Consider the following 17595-nt stretch of genomic DNA (forward strand, 5'->3'; position numbering starts at 1 on the left):
AGTGTCGCAGGGGGGCTGGAGCCTATCCCAGCTGACATTGGGCGAGAGGCAGGGTACACCCTGGACAGTCTGGGTACACCCCAGACTATCACAGGGCTGACACATAGAGACAGACAACCATTCACACTCACGTTCACACCTACAGCCAACTTAAGCTCCTTTTACACTGCGAGCATTTAGACACACAGAGCCGGATTGGCGAGTTGATCCAAGGCGCCCAATTTTCTGCCTCGTAGGGTATTTGTATTGGTGGAACCCTTTAAATTTAAAAAGACAGAGGCGGCCTTCCGCAACAGGAGGGGCTGTTGATGACTTCTGGGAGGAGCTGTTGATGACGCCGCACGTGTGACCCACTGGCGGTGGACTAACAGGAAACAGCTGATAACAGGAATTAGCGAGCAGCTAGTAGCCAGAGGGAAAGGCAAACCTGACAGACACTGTAAAGATGAGCAACTGGGGAGACAAGGAATTACGCGCCCTCCTTGTCCTCGCAAACGAAGAGGCCATTAACCATCAAATGACGGGAACGGTGAAGAACGGGCTAATTTACGAGAGAATCGCCGAAGGACTGACTAGCTGCGGCTTCCCTCCCACGTCAGTGTTTACGTCACACGCTGCGCTACATGTTTTGTTACTTGCTCACGCCCCCCATTGCCCCGAAAAAGGCACATTTTGTATGAACAAAAGTAGGTACACGGCATTTTGCCGCACTCCTCGATTTTGTTTTTATACTGCCAATGCTGAAAGAAGATTGATTGGGCTTTCCTGCAAATTTGCACAATTCCTGTTTAAAAAGGGCTTTAGAGTCACCAATGAACCTAACCTGCATCTCTTTGCACTGTGGGAGGAAGCTGGAGTACCCTGAGACATGGGGAGAACATGCAAACTCCCCACAGAAGGCCCCCCCCACCCAAGGTTCGAACCAGGAACCCTCTTGTTGTTGCATGGTGGTGCTCTATGAAAAGTCAGATGATCACCAAAATCATCAGGATTCTATAAATGAAGGACTAATATGACTGCAGTAAATCAGAGGAGACAGTTGTCCATGGAAACTTACCATAAAATGACATGCCTGGACAGTCACAAATATGACTTTTATGACATATACGTACTTTACAAGAGAAAAGTTTTTGAAGAGAAGAACTAACAAATCAGCTTATCACATCTCAGGTGAAAGTCCCTACACTCAATTAAAAGCACGGCAAAGCTGCATTCATGAGCTTGATGTGCCAGTTTTACTTGATGCGTTAATCAAAGTCACAACATAGGTTATTAAGTGTAAGATAATAGGTGTGCTAACATCAGAAACTACACAATTTGACTTTAAAAGGGCAGTGCACCCCAAAATCAACAGTGTAATGCTATATATCAGTCTAGTTTTGGTGTGAGTTGGTCTGTGGATTTTCTTGAGTAACTGAGTCATGATTCCTGGAAAGAGACTGCTGAGTAAAATGTATTTTTTGGCATGCTGAGTTCAACAAGGGAGTGTCATCTACTTCCATTATATTCAAGAAAAGGCAGACACCTCTACGGCCGGTATCTCCAACATTTGGCAACTCACACTACAACAATCTAGACTGATAAAAAGCACTACATGCAAGCAGAAAAATATGTTTTTGATGCAGAGGTTGACTGTCTCTTTAAAATGAGCCTTGTTACAGTCATCTAACTGTTTTGGAGCGGGGTTTGGCAATGAGCAGTCATACCACAGGTCGATCCCTGAACATGCCCCTGTGCCTGAGATGTTAAGATGTTGGTTGCATGTGGTCAGAAGCTGCTCTGTGTGGTTGATGATGGTTGCACCTGTAGCCATACCCAACAATGATGTCACTCTGTTAAAACACCCTGATGTACACCTGTGCAGTAAGGTGAGAAATGAAACCACTGAAGATTTTCAGTTGTTTAACTGCTCTTTAAAACACACATGCGAAACCACTGAGCACATATTAAGTCTGATGCAAATATCTGACATGCAAACAGAACAGGAGAGCCTGCTAGATTTATACATTATAATGTTTGCAATCAAATGTGTGAAATGTACAACACAAGAGGACGCTATTAACTGCAATAACCATAAGTGAATTTATCAAGTTCTATCTACTTACACCAGCTGTGACGCAGCTGTTCAGGAGGTTATGCTTCACGTCATGTCTCAGCAATGATATTTGACATTGTTTATTATAATACTTAAGGATTTCCATTGAACTGATTACACACATTATTCCAGTAATACACAGAAATAGCTTAATTCATGAGTGTTGATACTAAAGGCAACCTTGCATAACGATGTATGTCAGCCCTGGATAAATATTTATTCTACACGCAAAGGTACACTGTATAAGGAAACTATGCATGTCAATGTACACAAAGTGTCTCCAGTTAGCCTGCAGAGTGTAACATGTCTTGTGAAGTTGCCTCTCTGAGACACACATACACGCTGTGTGTCTGCAGACAAAGACAAAAGTGTCTTTATGGTGACTGTAAACATAAAATCTGCTTTCATTTCTTGTACATATTACAGCCATTATCTCTAGCAATGTCCATTATTTCTGCACAGCACAGTATTAAACATCCTTTCATAGTGCTGTTTAACAATGTAACAGCATTATTATTGTGTTAAGTCCCATGAAATGACAACTTATCCTCATATCCTGTATGCATTTCCTATACGCAGCAACGGAAATGGAGGATGTCATGTCACATCTGATCCTTTGCATTAAAAATCACCACAGTCTTAATTTGCTCTGTTCTGTTAATGTAAGTGGACACAACAGAGCGTTGAAATGTGGTCATGTCTGATCCTCTGCGTGGATGTCTAGTCCTCCTGTAGATGGCGCTAACTTTCCTCCTAAAATACTGCCCTGAGTAGACATACATCAGTGGGTTCAGGGCGCTGTTGAGAAAGGCCAGATACGCTGAGACCTGACCTCCTATGTCGAGTGTGTGGAACCACAGCTTCTCATCCAGCGCTTTAATATCACAGAGTGTGTCAAGGAAGGTAAAGATCTGGAAGGGACCCCAGCACAGTAAAAACAGTATTGTGACAGCGTACATCAGCACTGTGGCTTTTGTGTCTTTGGTGTCATTAAAAGCAATGCTGTCCCTTCTCTGACCTAAAGCTTTGATTATGTTCCCACTGCTGAAAACAATTACCAGAACAGGGAGAACAAAGCCCACCACATTCATCAACATCTGATGGGCCAACTTCCAGGAGCTCTCGTGACTGTAATCCAGTATGCAGGATGTTGTCTCAAACTCCTCGATGAACTTCACCTTTCTGTGAACAAGTATCGGTGTGCTCAGTACGACGGCTAATATCCACAGGCTAAAGCAGATCACCTTGGCATAGAGTGTCCGTCTCAGCCACCTGGCCTTCATTGGCTTCACAAGGGCGAGGTAGCGGTCAACGCTAATCATAACCAGAGTGTAGATGCTGGTGTAGAAATTAATGATGATGATGGAGTTGACCAGTTTGCAGGATGCATCTCCGTACAGCCAGTTGAAGTCGTTGATGATGTACATCGCCCAGAAGGGGAGGCCGCACAGGAGAATGAAGTCGGCCAGCGCCAGGTTGCTCAGGTAGATCTCGGCTACAGTCAGTCGATCCATGTGGATGAAGTACACCCCGAGGACGAAGCTGTTAAAGAGGAGGCCCAGCAGGGATATGGTGAAGATGTACGGGGGAATGATGGCATGGACGAGCTCCCATTCTGCAGAAGTTGGTGACGCAGTGCTGTTTTCGGGCCACAGCGTTGCTACGGGTACAAGTGTCATGGGCTCCATGGGCTAGGAAACAAAATAATTAGACATAACTCATCGGTAAAATGCTGTTACTTGATTTAAAATACATTAAGCTTGTTTGAAAAGTACTGCACTAGAGATTGAAAATAAACATGCAAGGTTCATAACTTTTATTTTAGACACAAAAACTACATAAAACATACGAAAATTGTAGAAATTTCTGCCACAATAATCACATGTTTATTCACAGTTCGGCAGATTTAGTGCTGAGGAAAACATGTGGCCACCATGCATGAGCCACTGGACACAGGCCCAGGTTGAAGCACCCCGTACCTTCACCTGTAAAATGTCACTCAAACTAACGTGCTGACGAAAGAAGACACTCAAAATGACCACGAAGAAATGTAAAATTACTATAAAGAGACAAAAATGCACTGAAAAGAGACACATAAGGCCTAATAAGACACAAAAATGACTACAAACAGACATAAAGTGACCAACTGACTTCAAATATTTGCCAAATAACTTATGAATTTGTTCTCAGGAATTATCTCAACTCACTTCCTGCCATTAAAAATACTCAACAGCTACATTATTTCTCATCTAGCTGAATGGCACCTGTTTATATTTTCAGGGTACAAACTCTGACGTTCCAAACTAAAAATTCAACAGAAGATAAAAGCTTCTTACCGTACGTCTCCTAAAAATCTTCCTCCTGCTATGGTCAAAATGCTAATGATAAACACAAGGTTCTGGGACAGGGCTTAAGTGTGTACATGGAGCTCCCGGTAAGAGTACACAGCCAGTCAGAAGAGAGATGTGTTAGGAGGCTTTTTGTATATAGAGTTGCATTCCTCCACACCCATTGCCAAGATGTTCAATTTATCAACTTGTTTGTGAGAGAGTCAAAATTTGGCACGTGCACTTATTAGAGAGGCTAAAACTGCCGTGCACTGCATGTGTTGGAGAGAGTGCCCACCTTCATCAGAAAAGATTAAGAAAGTATTAATTTATCATCACTAATGATGTATTTTATTGCTTCAAAAGTAAAGTGACAGTGTTTTCATGTAGTCATAACATTCCTCAAGGCCAACGGGACAATTACGCTCAGCTGACGTCATTGTGTTAGCAATCAATCTGATTTAACCGGTTAACAGGATTATTGCCTGTTTTATACAGTACCTCTGTCTACGCTTTGATGCTGAGATACTGGTAATTCATAATATGCTTTCCAATTTATGAACAGTATACTGTTTATCTCCAGTAAATACATGTTTGCCTGGATGATAAAAACACATTTATCCCCATCTCCATTTATCCTTGTATCCGTGTGTAATTTTATCCTAATCTATTCTAAATTTCATGCGAAGTCAAGCTGATGAAATGGCAACAATAACAAACTCGATATGGCCTGAAACCAAACAACAATCAAATTGGACAGAAAATATAAACAGTGCTTTTGTCAGTATGTTATCTAAAAATGAGTGTGAGGCTGCGGCACCCCTTTTATGGTCAAAATGATAACAGCACACTTGAAGCACGGGATCCATTAAGACATTCAGAGAAGTAATCAAGCTCATTTTCATCACAGAAACATTCCCTGCTCATCAAAACAAAGACACTGCGTGCTTTAATAGTTAGATGATGCTTTACTGGAGAAAAGGAAGTCATACATTGTAGAATTATCTTGAAAAACATTAAAAGCTCACTGGTTCACTATTTTTAGTGTACTGATAGCGCAGAAGAAAAAGTTATATTTCACTCTTTACAGACGGGAAAGTGGCAGGGTAATACACAAGCATGATGATCCATCACTTCAAATATTCTGCAGTGCATCAGTGGCAGTAAAAGCCAGTTTCAACATGTGGAAATTCTCAAGACAAAAAAAAACATAAAAACCAACTCAGCTTTCTGATAAATGCTATGGAAACAGATAGCACAGCCTCAGGTTACACCCGCCAGGTTAAGTTTTGTCAAGACAGCCCACCATGGCTTTGTTTTGCAAGAACAATAGAGGTGGGACAGCTCGGAAATGAAACTACAGTTTACAAAAATCATAATTACATGACATCATATTCAGGACTGACAAACACAACACAGTAATGTAAGAGTTAGTGTGCACTGGAGGTTATTTAGCAAAACTTTTATGCTCTTACACCTAATATTTATTTCACACTTACAGAAAATTCTCCAATCCAAAATCAAAGTCTGGGATAATGTTCCATCACAACAGATTACTTGCAGAAGATTGATAGTACTCACATATTTGTAAATATGAAGCTGGTTAGCTTAGCTTAGTTTAAAGACTAGATACAGAGAGAAGCAGCTAGCCTGGCTCTGTTTGAAGCTAAGAAAATCCACCTCCAGCACCTCTAAGATCATGAATCACAATTTTTTCAATTGGTACTAAAAGTTTAAAAACCACACAATATCGATATGGGGGTGGGGGTGGCTTGATTTTGTACGGAGTAGCAATTACAGGTGCTGGCAGGCAAATTTTGTTGCAAGGAGACCATAGAGATCAGGAAGCGGGCCAGGGACACCATCAACCTCGATGAGGGGGCTTTCATGCTGTCGCACACCTGGGACTCTCTCCTCCAGAGACCATCAGGCGGCAGGGGGCGTGACCGACCTGGCAGATCTGTCAGATTGCCAGACTGGTCACGCCTTCAAGGAAACACCAGCTGATAAAGACACGTCACGACGCATGTCAGATGACAATTGAAACATGTCAAGGTAAAGCAACATCTCCTAATCTCTTTGTCTGATAAAAAGAAAAACCTCTATACAGAAATAATCATATTCATCCTGAATATAACCAATATTAACCACATTTTATTTAGAACCAAAATATTCACTGTTTCTTTCATTAAGACAACAAAAATAAACATATTTATTGTCGCTTTCGTAAAATGTAGCCTGTTTCATGATGACTACCCCCTTCACTAAAAATGGTATGAGCATGCATTGATATTAGTAAAGCAGATATGGGGAGGGCCCATTCACTGGACCGTTTCAGGGGACCAACTATTTCTGTGGGTGGGCCTGAAGTCAGGTTAGCTTTTTCCCTGTCTTCCCAGTCATTATGCTATGCTAAGCTGCAGCTTCGTATATAGTCCTCAGACATGAGAGTGGTATCGACCTCGTCATCTAAGAAAGCGAATAGTGTATTTCCAAAATGTGAAATTATTATTCCTTTAAGTTTCCATAGGTCAGTGACTAATATGTATATAACAAAGAAAAAATTTGCATGTTAAATTAAGTGATTTCTTTCAAGGTCCAGTGTGTAAGATTTAGGGAGATTTAGTGGAATCGATCAGTGAGGACTGCAGATTGCAACCAGATGAATTCTAACAATGTTCTTTGTTCAGGAGGTTTTTGCTGGGAGATGAATTATCCTCAGAGGTCTCTCTCTTTCCAAAACAAATGGACATGGTGATCGAAACCAGTATAAAAAACATTGAATAAAGCAGTTTCATGTTACGCACGTTGCTGTGTGCTCCCCTATTTTCTCTGATAACTTAGTGTGTGCTCACCTTATTCCTGATCCAGATGTTCAGGTGGTTTTCACCAGCAGCCAAATTATTCTTATAGGTCTCCTCGTCACCTAAATAAATGGACCAGGTGATCAAGCTGGTAAAAGCAATGAATGAAGTAGTTTCAGGGACAAATCAATGTTTCTCTAATGCGGTTTGGCAACTACGGTGACCAATGCGAAACCATAAATGGCGATATCTAGAGCCAGTGTTTGGTTTGTCTGTTTAGGGCTACTGTAGAAACATGGCGTTGCAACATGGTTACCTGCTACCTTTGTAGATATGAAAGGCTCATTCTAAGGTAACGAAAACACAGTAATTCTTACTTTCAGGTGATTATACACTAAAGAAAACATGCTCATTACATTATATTCTATGTGCACCAGTATATCCCCCTAAATCCTACTGGACAGTGGACAGCTTCTTTGGTAAAACTCTTCTCTATATGTGTAGGATGATTTAAACTTCCGTGCTGTCAGTTTGTTGAGTTAAGTTGACACTGGCACTGGAATGTCCGGACTTTTTCCATTGTCTTTTCCTCCCACTACACACCAATCTAAACACCTCCCTTGCCCTCTGCTTAAAGTGCTTCCCCACTATTACATACAGGAAAGGATTCAGTGAGCTGTTACTATAGCCAATGTAAGTAGCAAGCTGGTTTCCAATGTCCAACACATACGCCCATGTACATCCTGTGATGACTTCATAATGATCCAAGGTGTCCAAGAAGATGATAACCTGGTAGGGCAGCCAGCAGAGGATGAACACTGCCAGAATGACAAGAACGAGGCACGCCGCTTTCCTTTCCACACTGCCTCTGCTGCCTTTTCTCAGCTTCTGGCTTTGCCGAAGGACTTTAGTAATGTGGTAAGTACAGAAGGACACAATGGGGACAGGGATAAGGAAACACACTATGTTGGCAGTCATGTTGTAGCGCAGTCTCCAGCCTTCATGGGGATATTCAAGATAACATGCCTCAATATCCAGATGAGGGAAGAACTGGACGGAGCGGAAGAGGATAGCTGGGAAGCTGAGCATGACCCCAGTAATCCAGATGCTGATGCAAATTACATGTGCCCAGAAGGCCCGTCTCTCCCTCCCCTGGGTGAGGGGTCTAGTGAGGACCAGGTATCTGTCCACGCTCACAAGCGTAAGGAACAGCACACTGCAATAGTAATTCATCCCAATGATAATGCCGGTAAGCTGGCACATGGGCTCCCCAAACCGCCAGTGGAACTTGTTGATAACAGTTGCTACCCAGAACGGCAGGCAGGAAACCATGAGGAGATCAGCAGCTGCTAGGTTGCTCAGATAGATGTCGGCCACAGAGCTGCGCCGCTTCTGGAGACAGAACACACAAAGCACAAAGGAGTTGCCGATCACTCCAAGGAGGCAGATGATGGACATGTAGGCAGGCTGCATGGTATAAACCCAGTCCCATGCTTCTGTGTGGTTGCAGACAATCTCATCTCTTGCATCAGTCTCCATGGGTGATGTAGATCACTGTGAAAGCTGTTGCACACTAACAGAAATTTTAGGGTTAGAAAAAGGGTGTGCTCACAATAAATTCCAGTAAAAGCTTTCAGCTGTGTCAACACAGGCATAATGTCTGTGTTGCTACCTTCACGTCAATGATTTGTGTTTTAAAGTGATAAGGGATAATTGATTTAGTAGGATGTAAGTGATTTAGTGGTGGTTTATCAGTCAGAGCTCACAGCACACACATGCCTTTGTCAAAGAGGGGAATCTTAGCAACAGATACTGTATGGAACATGTCTGATCGTCAGTCCATGCAAGTATGAATTTGTGGCCTGGGTTCTTTTCAAACTCTTTCAGTATGATTACTGGTCTGGAAACTAACACAAATTTAGAAAAAAAATATTGATACAATATTTTCAGTAATATAAAACTGGCATTGTTATTTCCATTACTGTACATCTTTTCCATGATGATCATGGATGGATTACTGAACGGGCCTACCGGGCAGGCACAGATCCAGGGGCAAAAAAGTGTCAGGGGGCTGCTTGGCCTTCCCTTGCAAAATGTCATTCAAATTAACATGGACTGACGAGAAAGAGACTCAAAATGAACTTAAAAAGACAAAAAGATCAGAAAGAGATGCAAAGAGACACAAAATAAACACAAAAAACATCCACTAAGACCTCTACAAAGTGACATAAAATGGCCAAAAATACATAAAATTATCTCAACAAGGTACGAAATGACCCTAAAAAACCAAAACAACCAAAAAGAGACACAAAATGGCCACAGAAAGATCACAAAGCGATGCAAGAGAACTGCATCTGACATAAAATAATAACACAAATATTTGCAAAACATTCACAAAGAAAGACAAAACAGCTACAAAGAGGCACAAAATGACAACAAAGTGACATAAAATGACCTCAGTGACACACAAAACAACCATAAGGAGACACAAAATGACTACAAAAAGACAAAAAGGCAAAAACATCACAAAGAGATGCAAAGAGAGACAAAATAACAATACAAATAATGGCAAAACATTCACAAAAAAAACCCCCAAAATGGCTATGAAGAGACACAACATGACTACAAAGCAACAAAAAATTACCAAAAATGTGTAAAATTACCTCAATAAGACACTAAATGAACTCAAAGACACACAAAACAACCACAAGGAGACACAAAATGACCACAAAGAGATCACAAAGATATGCAAAAAGACCCCACATAACAACACAAATATTGGTAAATTATGCATTAAGAGACACTAAATGACTACAAAGTGACACAAAATGACCAAAAATGCATAAAATTACCTCAGTAAGACATAGAATGACCTCAAAGACACACACAACCACAAGGAGACCCAAAATGACCACAAAACGATCACGAAGAGATGCAAAGGAACTGCACAGAAAGACAAAACAACGACACAAATATTGGCAAAACATCCACAAAGATAGGCAAAACAGCTACGAAGGGACACAAAATGTAAAATATAAAGAAATACATAAACAAAATATAAAGTGACATAAAATAGCCAAAAAATACATACAGTTATCCAAGTTAGAGACAAAATGACCTCAAAAACACACAACACAACCACGAGACACAAAATGACCCCAAAAAGACAAAAAGATCACAAAAAGATGCAACGGGCTTGCAAAGAGACACAAAATGACAACACAAATATGGCTAAAACATTCACAAAAAGAAAAGACAAAATGGATATGAAGAGACACACAGTGATTACAAAGCTACATAGAATGACCAAAAATGCATACAGTTACCTCAAAAAGACAAAAAACTCACAAAGAAATACGAAGGTGTTGCCGGCGCCAGACCTAGGGGAAATCTGGACTGACAGCGAAGGTTACACAGGCAAGGGTGCGCTGTGTAGCCACTAAAATAAGAGTCTGTGGACTGTGGATTAATGAGAGAGAGGACCAAAAGTTAGTGTCTTGCTCCAGCCAGTGCTCGTTTAATACTGATAATACTGCATAAAACTCAGTTACATCTCAGTCATGTCAGCTATCTTAAAGTTGTTGCATTAAAGTTCATTTTCCACATCCACACTAAAATATGTAACACAAAGAAAATAAATGTAAAAATCTAATTGACAATAAACCATATAAAAAATGCACATGAACTCAAAATAATTTAAATTATATTCCACAGAAATAAAAATTGGCTCAACTCAAATATGAAACTGTACAAAAATAATATTACCCAAAACACACATTTACTTAACTCAAATACTTACACTCACTCCTACTGTTAACACATACAATACAATAACACTCACACTATACTGATATACTCGTTCCAAAACCTCTGTGCAACATTTACATAACACTGTCTTAGCCGTGCACTTAATTGTCTGACAATATGGCGTAACAATGACCTGTTAACGAGCGACCGGAAGTGAAACTAATTTGCATATGGCGATACTCAAATTTACTCGCGACTAACTGGCTTTAACTCATAAACAATGTTTGCAGCATGTTTTCTTATGTTACCTCGAGCTAATGTCTGTAACTTACACTTACAAAAATACTGGGGGAAACAGAAACTCACGGAGGTAATAAGACAAAATGGCGGCTGCGGCCGGGACACAAACTGACAAAAATAACCTCTCTGTGCTCAAAATACATCTCAAAACCACATCAACACTCTACCGGACATGTTGTAATGCACTAACATTAAATATTAAGCAAAGCTGATCACAGAAAAGCAAATTTGAACATACCTGTGGATTAATGAGAGAGAGGACCAAAAGTTAGTGTCTTGCTCCAGCCAGTGCTCGTTTAATACTAAGCTGCGCATGAGCAGAGCACATATCGAGTCTCCCTAATTGCTCCACAGTGGCGTTACAGTGCCATCTACTGACATATTGTAGGACTGACCTGATGTCAAAACTGTAATTTGAGTTAGATTAGTTCAAATATTTAACAAAAAAATAGGGGGTGTCTGTTTCAATAAAAAAAATATACATGTAGCATTTTCGACCTACTACAAAGGCACTGCAAAAGCGCACAAAATCACCACAAAAATGGGCAAAACACCGACTAAGAGACACAAAATGACTACAAAGTGACATAAAATGGCCAAAGAATGTATAAATTTACTTCAATAAGACACAAAATTACCTAAAATACAAACAAAACAACCACAAGAAGACACAACATGACCACAAAGAGACATTAACCATAGACAGATGCTTCATGACCACACATGTCTTGCTCCTATGTAGGAAAGGTGGTGGGGCCCTTTACATATCTATGCCCAGAGGCCCATAATAATCATAATCCGCCCATGACTATAATGAACAAAGTTATGGAAAATATGTAATTTTGTTACATCAAAAAAAAACAAAAAAAAAAACACATCTCATTATATGTTAGCTTGCTAATGTCCATTTTAGCATTAGCATTAAATTAACACAAAATACAGAATATAAACTGTTGTTCTTTTTTTTTAACATTCAAATAATATATCAGCAGTTTGACAGCCAATAAACATCTTTATTTAACAGTTTCCTCTTTGGAACCAGCTGTCCTCCAGCCATGTGCTCCCTTGTCACATGACCTCTGCTGCAGTCACCAAGTATACAAACCTTAAAAGAACCTACCTGAGTTTACATTTTTTACAGTGTGATGGAAATGACAGCAACCCAAAGTGGTGCTTTTTTTTTAAATGCAAAAAACACACAAGATACTGTTTGTTCCTTTTGCTGTCAAGTAAGTGGGACACAAATAGAAAATAAGAAATGTGTTTTTATATTTCTTATTTTTGATAAGAACACAAAAAGTTGAAGAACCATCCACACACACACCGTGAGTATTTATATATTTAAGTCCAACTGAAAATTCATTTCTTCTTACTTTCTGTGCAAAGAAATATGAACTGAGATGATACTGCAGCTGTTGTGCACATTCCTCCCATTATTAGGAGCAGATTTTTTTGGATGAAGCTTCAAGCATCTGGCAAGATCTTTCTCATTGCAGGCTGACATTTGAGGGCAGGATTTACTGGGAGACACGCTATCAACTCCCATGGTGCTACAGACGGGAGTACGTCAACGCCCTGTATTGCCTTTAAACATTTTCCCCCTCACATTTGACCATTATGTGCTTCAGTTTTTATTCCTCTGAAAAAGTGGAACAAGCTAGGATAACTTGCATAATCCTAAAAGGCAGACAAAAATACATGGAGCAAGGTCAAACGGTGTATTTTCAGCATGCATTTCACCCTTTGAAGTCATTTTGTCTGCCTGCATGTTTTTTTCGCTCCACAACAATTTCCAGCTCTGGCGGTGGTAGTAAAACCTGACTCCCAACAAAGATTTCCTGTTTGGCGCGACATGCCTAACATTTTGGGGACAGCTAGGGGTGTACCCTCGCCCACAACCCACAATGAGTCAACATTGGGCCATTAAATGTTGGGAGTGTGGAAAAATATAAAGTGAGATGTCCATACAGCCAACGAAAATGAGTGTGTTTGTGTGTCACCAGTGGAAACTCTTTGACAGAGCCCTGTTTTTAACTACAGCAGACAATGAGTCAGAAACACCAGAAAACACTTAGCAAGCAGTTGTTGGAGCTCTCGTTCTAAGTCTAGTCTTTTGCTCAACTCAACATTGAAATGCAAGATTCAACAAGACATCCATAAAACCATTTGTATGTTTTATTTGACCTGTAATATGTTCAGAGATAAACAAATACTGGTACTATTACAATCTGAGTTATCAGCAGTACAAGGCAGAGTATAAAAACTGTATTTACATGAATTATTTTACAGCATCCAGGCTGGTTTATACCACACCATCTCTACATTCACAACACGGATGTTTGCCAATGTTTGTAACAAGAGGCTGGCTGAAGTTTATTGCATGTGGTGAGAAAAGCAATTCATTCAAGCCCTGGTCCTACACGTATAACTTCATTTCTTAAAATTCAGTTTATCTTTTTAAAGAGGCCCATCCAGGTCTCACTCCCAACTTGCTAAACACAGACACTCGGTCATATCATGCACAGAGGCACCCTTTATCGATGGTATGAGATGCAAAGGGCAGATGCTCCAGGCATCTACTACAGTATTGATATGAGAAAGGGTGATATGGTCCTATTGCATCCACTACAAATGCAATAATAAATTAAGCTTATCATTGGAATAATTTACATTTGTGCAAGTCTATTAAATGACACTCCACCACTCTTTCTGCAAAGTCTTTTTTAACGGGGAAGACTGCTTTTGAAAGCAGCATTTTATACCATTGTCTTCAACGTAGAGGACAGGTTTGACGAACGCGACGACTCAGAGGTAATTGTTCTTTCCAAGTGCCACTGCTTGAAGAGTTCCCGAACTTTTTTCCGGAAGTTCTTTCCCACAATGACATAGAGGATGGGGTTGAGAACGCTGTTGAAGAAGCCTAAGTAGGTGAAGAGCTGATTGCAGATTTCCAGGACAGACAAGAGGTGACACCCTCCCAGGACCTCGGCTCGTAAGAGTACGTCCAGCATGGTGACGATGTGGAATGGCACCCAGCAGATAAGGAATGCCAGGAGGACCACCAGCACCAGCGTGGTGGCCTTCTGCTCCGTTTTCTCAGCATTGAACCTCTCTATTGCCTGGACCTTCAAAGCCTGAATAATCCTGATAGTGCAGAATGAGATAATCGTAATGGGGATGATGAAGCTAAAAACGACCAACATCCCATCAAAGAGCAGCTCTACAGTATGGTTTGGGTAGACCAGATAGCATGCGGTGACACCATAGTCAGGCAGGTAGTCCACTTTCCTGAAGATGAGCGTGGGGACACTCAGGAGCAAACCAAAACCCCACACCAGCGCACAGCCCAGTTTGGCATATTTTGGCCTACGCATTCTGCCATGGGACATTGTTCGCACCAGTGCCACGTAGCGATCTATGCTAACCAGGACGAGGAAGTAGATGCTGCTGTAGGCATTTAGCTTAATGCCCATGTTGATCACTTTGCACAGGAACAGACCGAAATGCCAGTTAAAACCATTGGATATGTAGACGGCCCAGAAAGGCAAACAGGACACCAGGACGAGGTCAGCTGCAGCCAGGTTGCTCAAGTAGATCTCAGCAACAGTGCAGGGCTTCTTGTGGAAGCAGAAAACCACCAGGACGAACGCATTGAAAATGACTCCCAGCACAGTGATGACCAGGATATACACCGGCTGGCCGGTGTGGAGCCACTCCCAGTCGTACGGATCAATACAATCGGAGCCATTGGTGTTGTTCTGTGCTCCATATAGAGCTGAGGTGCTGAAGTCTGGGATGCTGTTGGGAACATAAAACAAAGACCAATAAATGTTAGCATTAAAACAACATTTTTTTTGAGTTAGATGAGAACATCAGTGCCACTCTTACTGCTATTTTATGCTCTGCTGGTTAGCCTAGCTTAGCATTAAAACTGAAAACAGTGGGAAACACCTGCAGTAGCTCGGCTTGTCTCTGTCCAGAGGTAACAAAATCCAACTTGGTGCGTTGTTGGGGAAATGTTCATTATTAGGTCATCCCCTGAGATGAGGATTCAGCAAGAGCAGAGTTCAACGTGATGGCTGTTACGACTCTTTTCTGTACGTTCAAGCTGTGAGCTTTGTTGTGCAGTAAAACAACACAACATGACTAGCAATTGAGCCTCTACAGACAGCTGATCATAAAACAGAGCAGTTCACTGCAACTGGAACTACTAATTGCTGCATTGAACCTTTACACACACCACCAGCAGCCCTGCCTTCACCCATAAATCAATAACTTTTACAACTATACCTGCTGTGATACTCTGCCAAGTTTATGCTGTTTTTGTGTCCACTTCCTGTTTTATTTTGAAATGTGCTCTCATTGTGTTTAGTGGGTTTTTTTTTACTTCCTGAGTTTTCCCACCTTTGTTAATTACCTCTCCTGTTTCACCTGTGTCTTGTTCCACTCACCTGTGTGTATGTAGTAATCAGCCCCTGTCTATTTAAAGCCCTGTGTTTCCCCCATTCACTTGCCAGATTGTTATTGTTTTCCTCTTGTGTTCATGCTTTCCAGCCTTTACTTTGTGTTTGATTCCTTGGTTTTTGTCTCAGTTTAAAGTGAGGGACTTTGGTGTGATTTCCCTGAATGGATTTTTCTGCCTTCACGTGTTTGACCCCTCAAATTTAGATCAAACAGTGAGGCCATAACGGGGTAATGCCAACTGTTTTATGATCCATCAGGGAGATATAAACTAAGCAATCCACTTTAAATTGCCTTGCACATAATCTGGAGCTTTCACAGATACCACTTTCCTCAAGTGAATAAATTCTGGCCTGCTGCCTGTCACCACAGCATTTTTGGTAAACAGCCACCCTGATGTACCATACTATTGCCAGCTAGCAAACATAACCTTAGCCCTGTGCAGATTGATTGATGGGTGGATGGTGTGATATTATCGGTTGAAATTGGATCGTTGTAGCTCATGTAAGCACACGTCATATTTAGCTTTAAAGGAGAAACCCTTATTGAATTTTGATTTAACAAAATGAAGAACGATTTTTTGTAAATGTTTTGGGCATATATTGTTGAATAGGTGCACAAAACGTCAGGGGATATGATCAAAAAGAGTTGAAAAGGCATTTTTTTTTCATCATTCATTTCATTTTAAGTCACGTACTGTCATAGAGCGGTCACCATGTTCCAGTAATGAGCAACAGGCTTGGCTCTGTTCACCTTAATTTCCCTGGGGATGTTTGACTTTGCTCTGCACAGTATGAGATCATTTTAGACATCCAAGGATCTGTTTTTCACTGCACCGTAGCGTCAAAGTCAACTATATTTTGAAATGATACACATATGAGAATTTCTGAATGTATTAAGAATCAGTAACGGAGCTGCAATTTAAGAGCGTAGGTCCACATCAAATGTGTCACACAAGAGTTTGAAGTAGAAGATGGCAGCTCTGCAACAGTGGGCAACTTGAACGCATATGCAACTTCTGCAATGTGCAACATGAACTTTACAGTAACCACAAGTTTGTCGTAAAATGCACGGTTTTCTTTGGTAGTCAAAATCGTAAAAATAAAACTTGTAACCAAAATGTATATAGTGAAAATGAAAGGGAACTACTAGTCACTGTTACATAACACTGAATACGTTTACATAAATAGATGAGATGATGAAAGACATGTCTGTACTGGTAGAGACAATTCTGGTTTTTCATCTGGATCATTTACTTTCAGGAATCAAGACATTCTGTCACCCAACACACCCTGCTGTGTGATAACTGTGATTTTCTGTGAGTTTCTGCACTTAGTCATTGGCATACAGTGATTATAAAGCACAACACTACTTTATGTTTAAGAAGAGTTAATGTATCAGTGCTACTGTGAAATATTTCACAATATTTAAAACCAAATGGCGGTCATGCATACCTTGTAGTTTGAAGAGTCATTCCTCCTGAGTAAGTCCAGATGTTAAATGTCCAGATGCCCAGCTGCACTGCTCAGTAGCCCTGCCTTACTCACTGAGTCTGCCTCTGACTCGTCCTCTTATAGGAAATTATAAGGGTGTCAGCCAACTTCAGTTCTTAGGCTCTCTTTTTCTCTCTCTCACTCTCCTGCTTGTCCCCTGCCCTCCTCTGAGTAACATCATACATACAGCAACGTCTACGTGTTTGCGACCTGGCTAATGTTTATTTGCTTGAGGTTTTATTATTGGATGAGGACTGTTCAGAATGTGGCCGCTTGAGCTGGAAGTTTAAGTGTCAGTGTGGGCAGATGACGTCTGTCTTGGTGTAAATACACTGCAGGTAAAATTGAGAATTTCAGCATATTTGAGG

General features: G+C 40.9%; 3 protein-coding genes across 5 annotated transcripts; all 3 read right to left on the minus strand.

The window, feature by feature from the left end:
• Positions 1-2150: 2150 nt before the first annotated feature.
• Positions 2151-7303, minus strand: bdkrb1 (bradykinin receptor B1). Of its 2 annotated transcripts, none has more exons than XM_049595889.1 (2): positions 7278-7303; positions 2151-3786 (listed from the first exon to the last, which is right to left on the minus strand). In XM_049595889.1, exon 2 carries the CDS (start codon positions 3781-3783, stop codon positions 2698-2700), a length of 1086 nt encoding a protein of 361 aa, XP_049451846.1. In that variant the 5' UTR covers positions 3784-3786; positions 7278-7303; the 3' UTR covers positions 2151-2697. The 2 variants fall into 2 exon arrangements, with proteins under 2 accessions (XP_049451846.1, XP_049451845.1); XM_049595888.1 differs by lacking the exon at positions 7278-7303 and adding an exon at positions 4432-4541.
• A 415-nt stretch (positions 7304-7718) lies between these two features.
• Positions 7719-10730, minus strand: LOC125900713 (B2 bradykinin receptor-like). 2 transcript variants are annotated; one of them, XM_049595891.1, is made up of 2 exons: positions 10575-10730; positions 7719-8799 (listed from the first exon to the last, which is right to left on the minus strand). In XM_049595891.1, the coding sequence occupies exon 2, from the start codon at positions 8763-8765 to the stop codon at positions 7737-7739; it is 1029 nt and encodes a 342-aa protein (XP_049451848.1). In that variant the 5' UTR covers positions 8766-8799; positions 10575-10730; the 3' UTR covers positions 7719-7736. The 2 variants fall into 2 exon arrangements, with proteins under 2 accessions (XP_049451848.1, XP_049451847.1); XM_049595890.1 differs by having other exon boundaries at positions 10553-10730.
• Positions 10731-13430: 2700 nt separating this feature from the next.
• Positions 13431-17318, minus strand: LOC125901424 (B2 bradykinin receptor-like). The gene is made up of 2 exons (XM_049597134.1): positions 17189-17318; positions 13431-15071 (listed from the first exon to the last, which is right to left on the minus strand). The coding sequence occupies exons 1-2, from the start codon at positions 17206-17208 to the stop codon at positions 14030-14032; spliced, it is 1062 nt and encodes a 353-aa protein (XP_049453091.1). The 5' UTR covers positions 17209-17318; the 3' UTR covers positions 13431-14029.
• Positions 17319-17595: the final 277 nt, after the last annotated feature.

This window comes from Epinephelus fuscoguttatus, linkage group LG14 (assembly GCF_011397635.1).
Source record: "Epinephelus fuscoguttatus linkage group LG14, E.fuscoguttatus.final_Chr_v1".
Classification (NCBI taxonomy): domain Eukaryota; kingdom Metazoa; phylum Chordata; class Actinopteri; order Perciformes; family Serranidae; genus Epinephelus; species Epinephelus fuscoguttatus.

Excerpts from the sequence above, each read along its gene's own strand:
- LOC125900713 (XM_049595891.1), bottom strand. The coding sequence starts at position 8,765 with ATGGAGACTGATGCAAGAGATGAGATTGTCTGCAACCACACAGAAGCA.
- LOC125901424 (XM_049597134.1), bottom strand. The coding sequence starts at position 17,208 with ATGACTCTTCAAACTACAAG. Across the intron at positions 15,072-17,188 it reads ATGACTCTTCAAACTACAAG|CATCCCAGACTTCAGCACCT; the intron begins GTATGCATGACC and ends TGTTCCCAACAG.
- bdkrb1 (XM_049595889.1), bottom strand. The coding sequence starts at position 3,783 with ATGGAGCCCATGACACTTGTACCCGTAGCAACGCTGTGGCCCGAAAAC.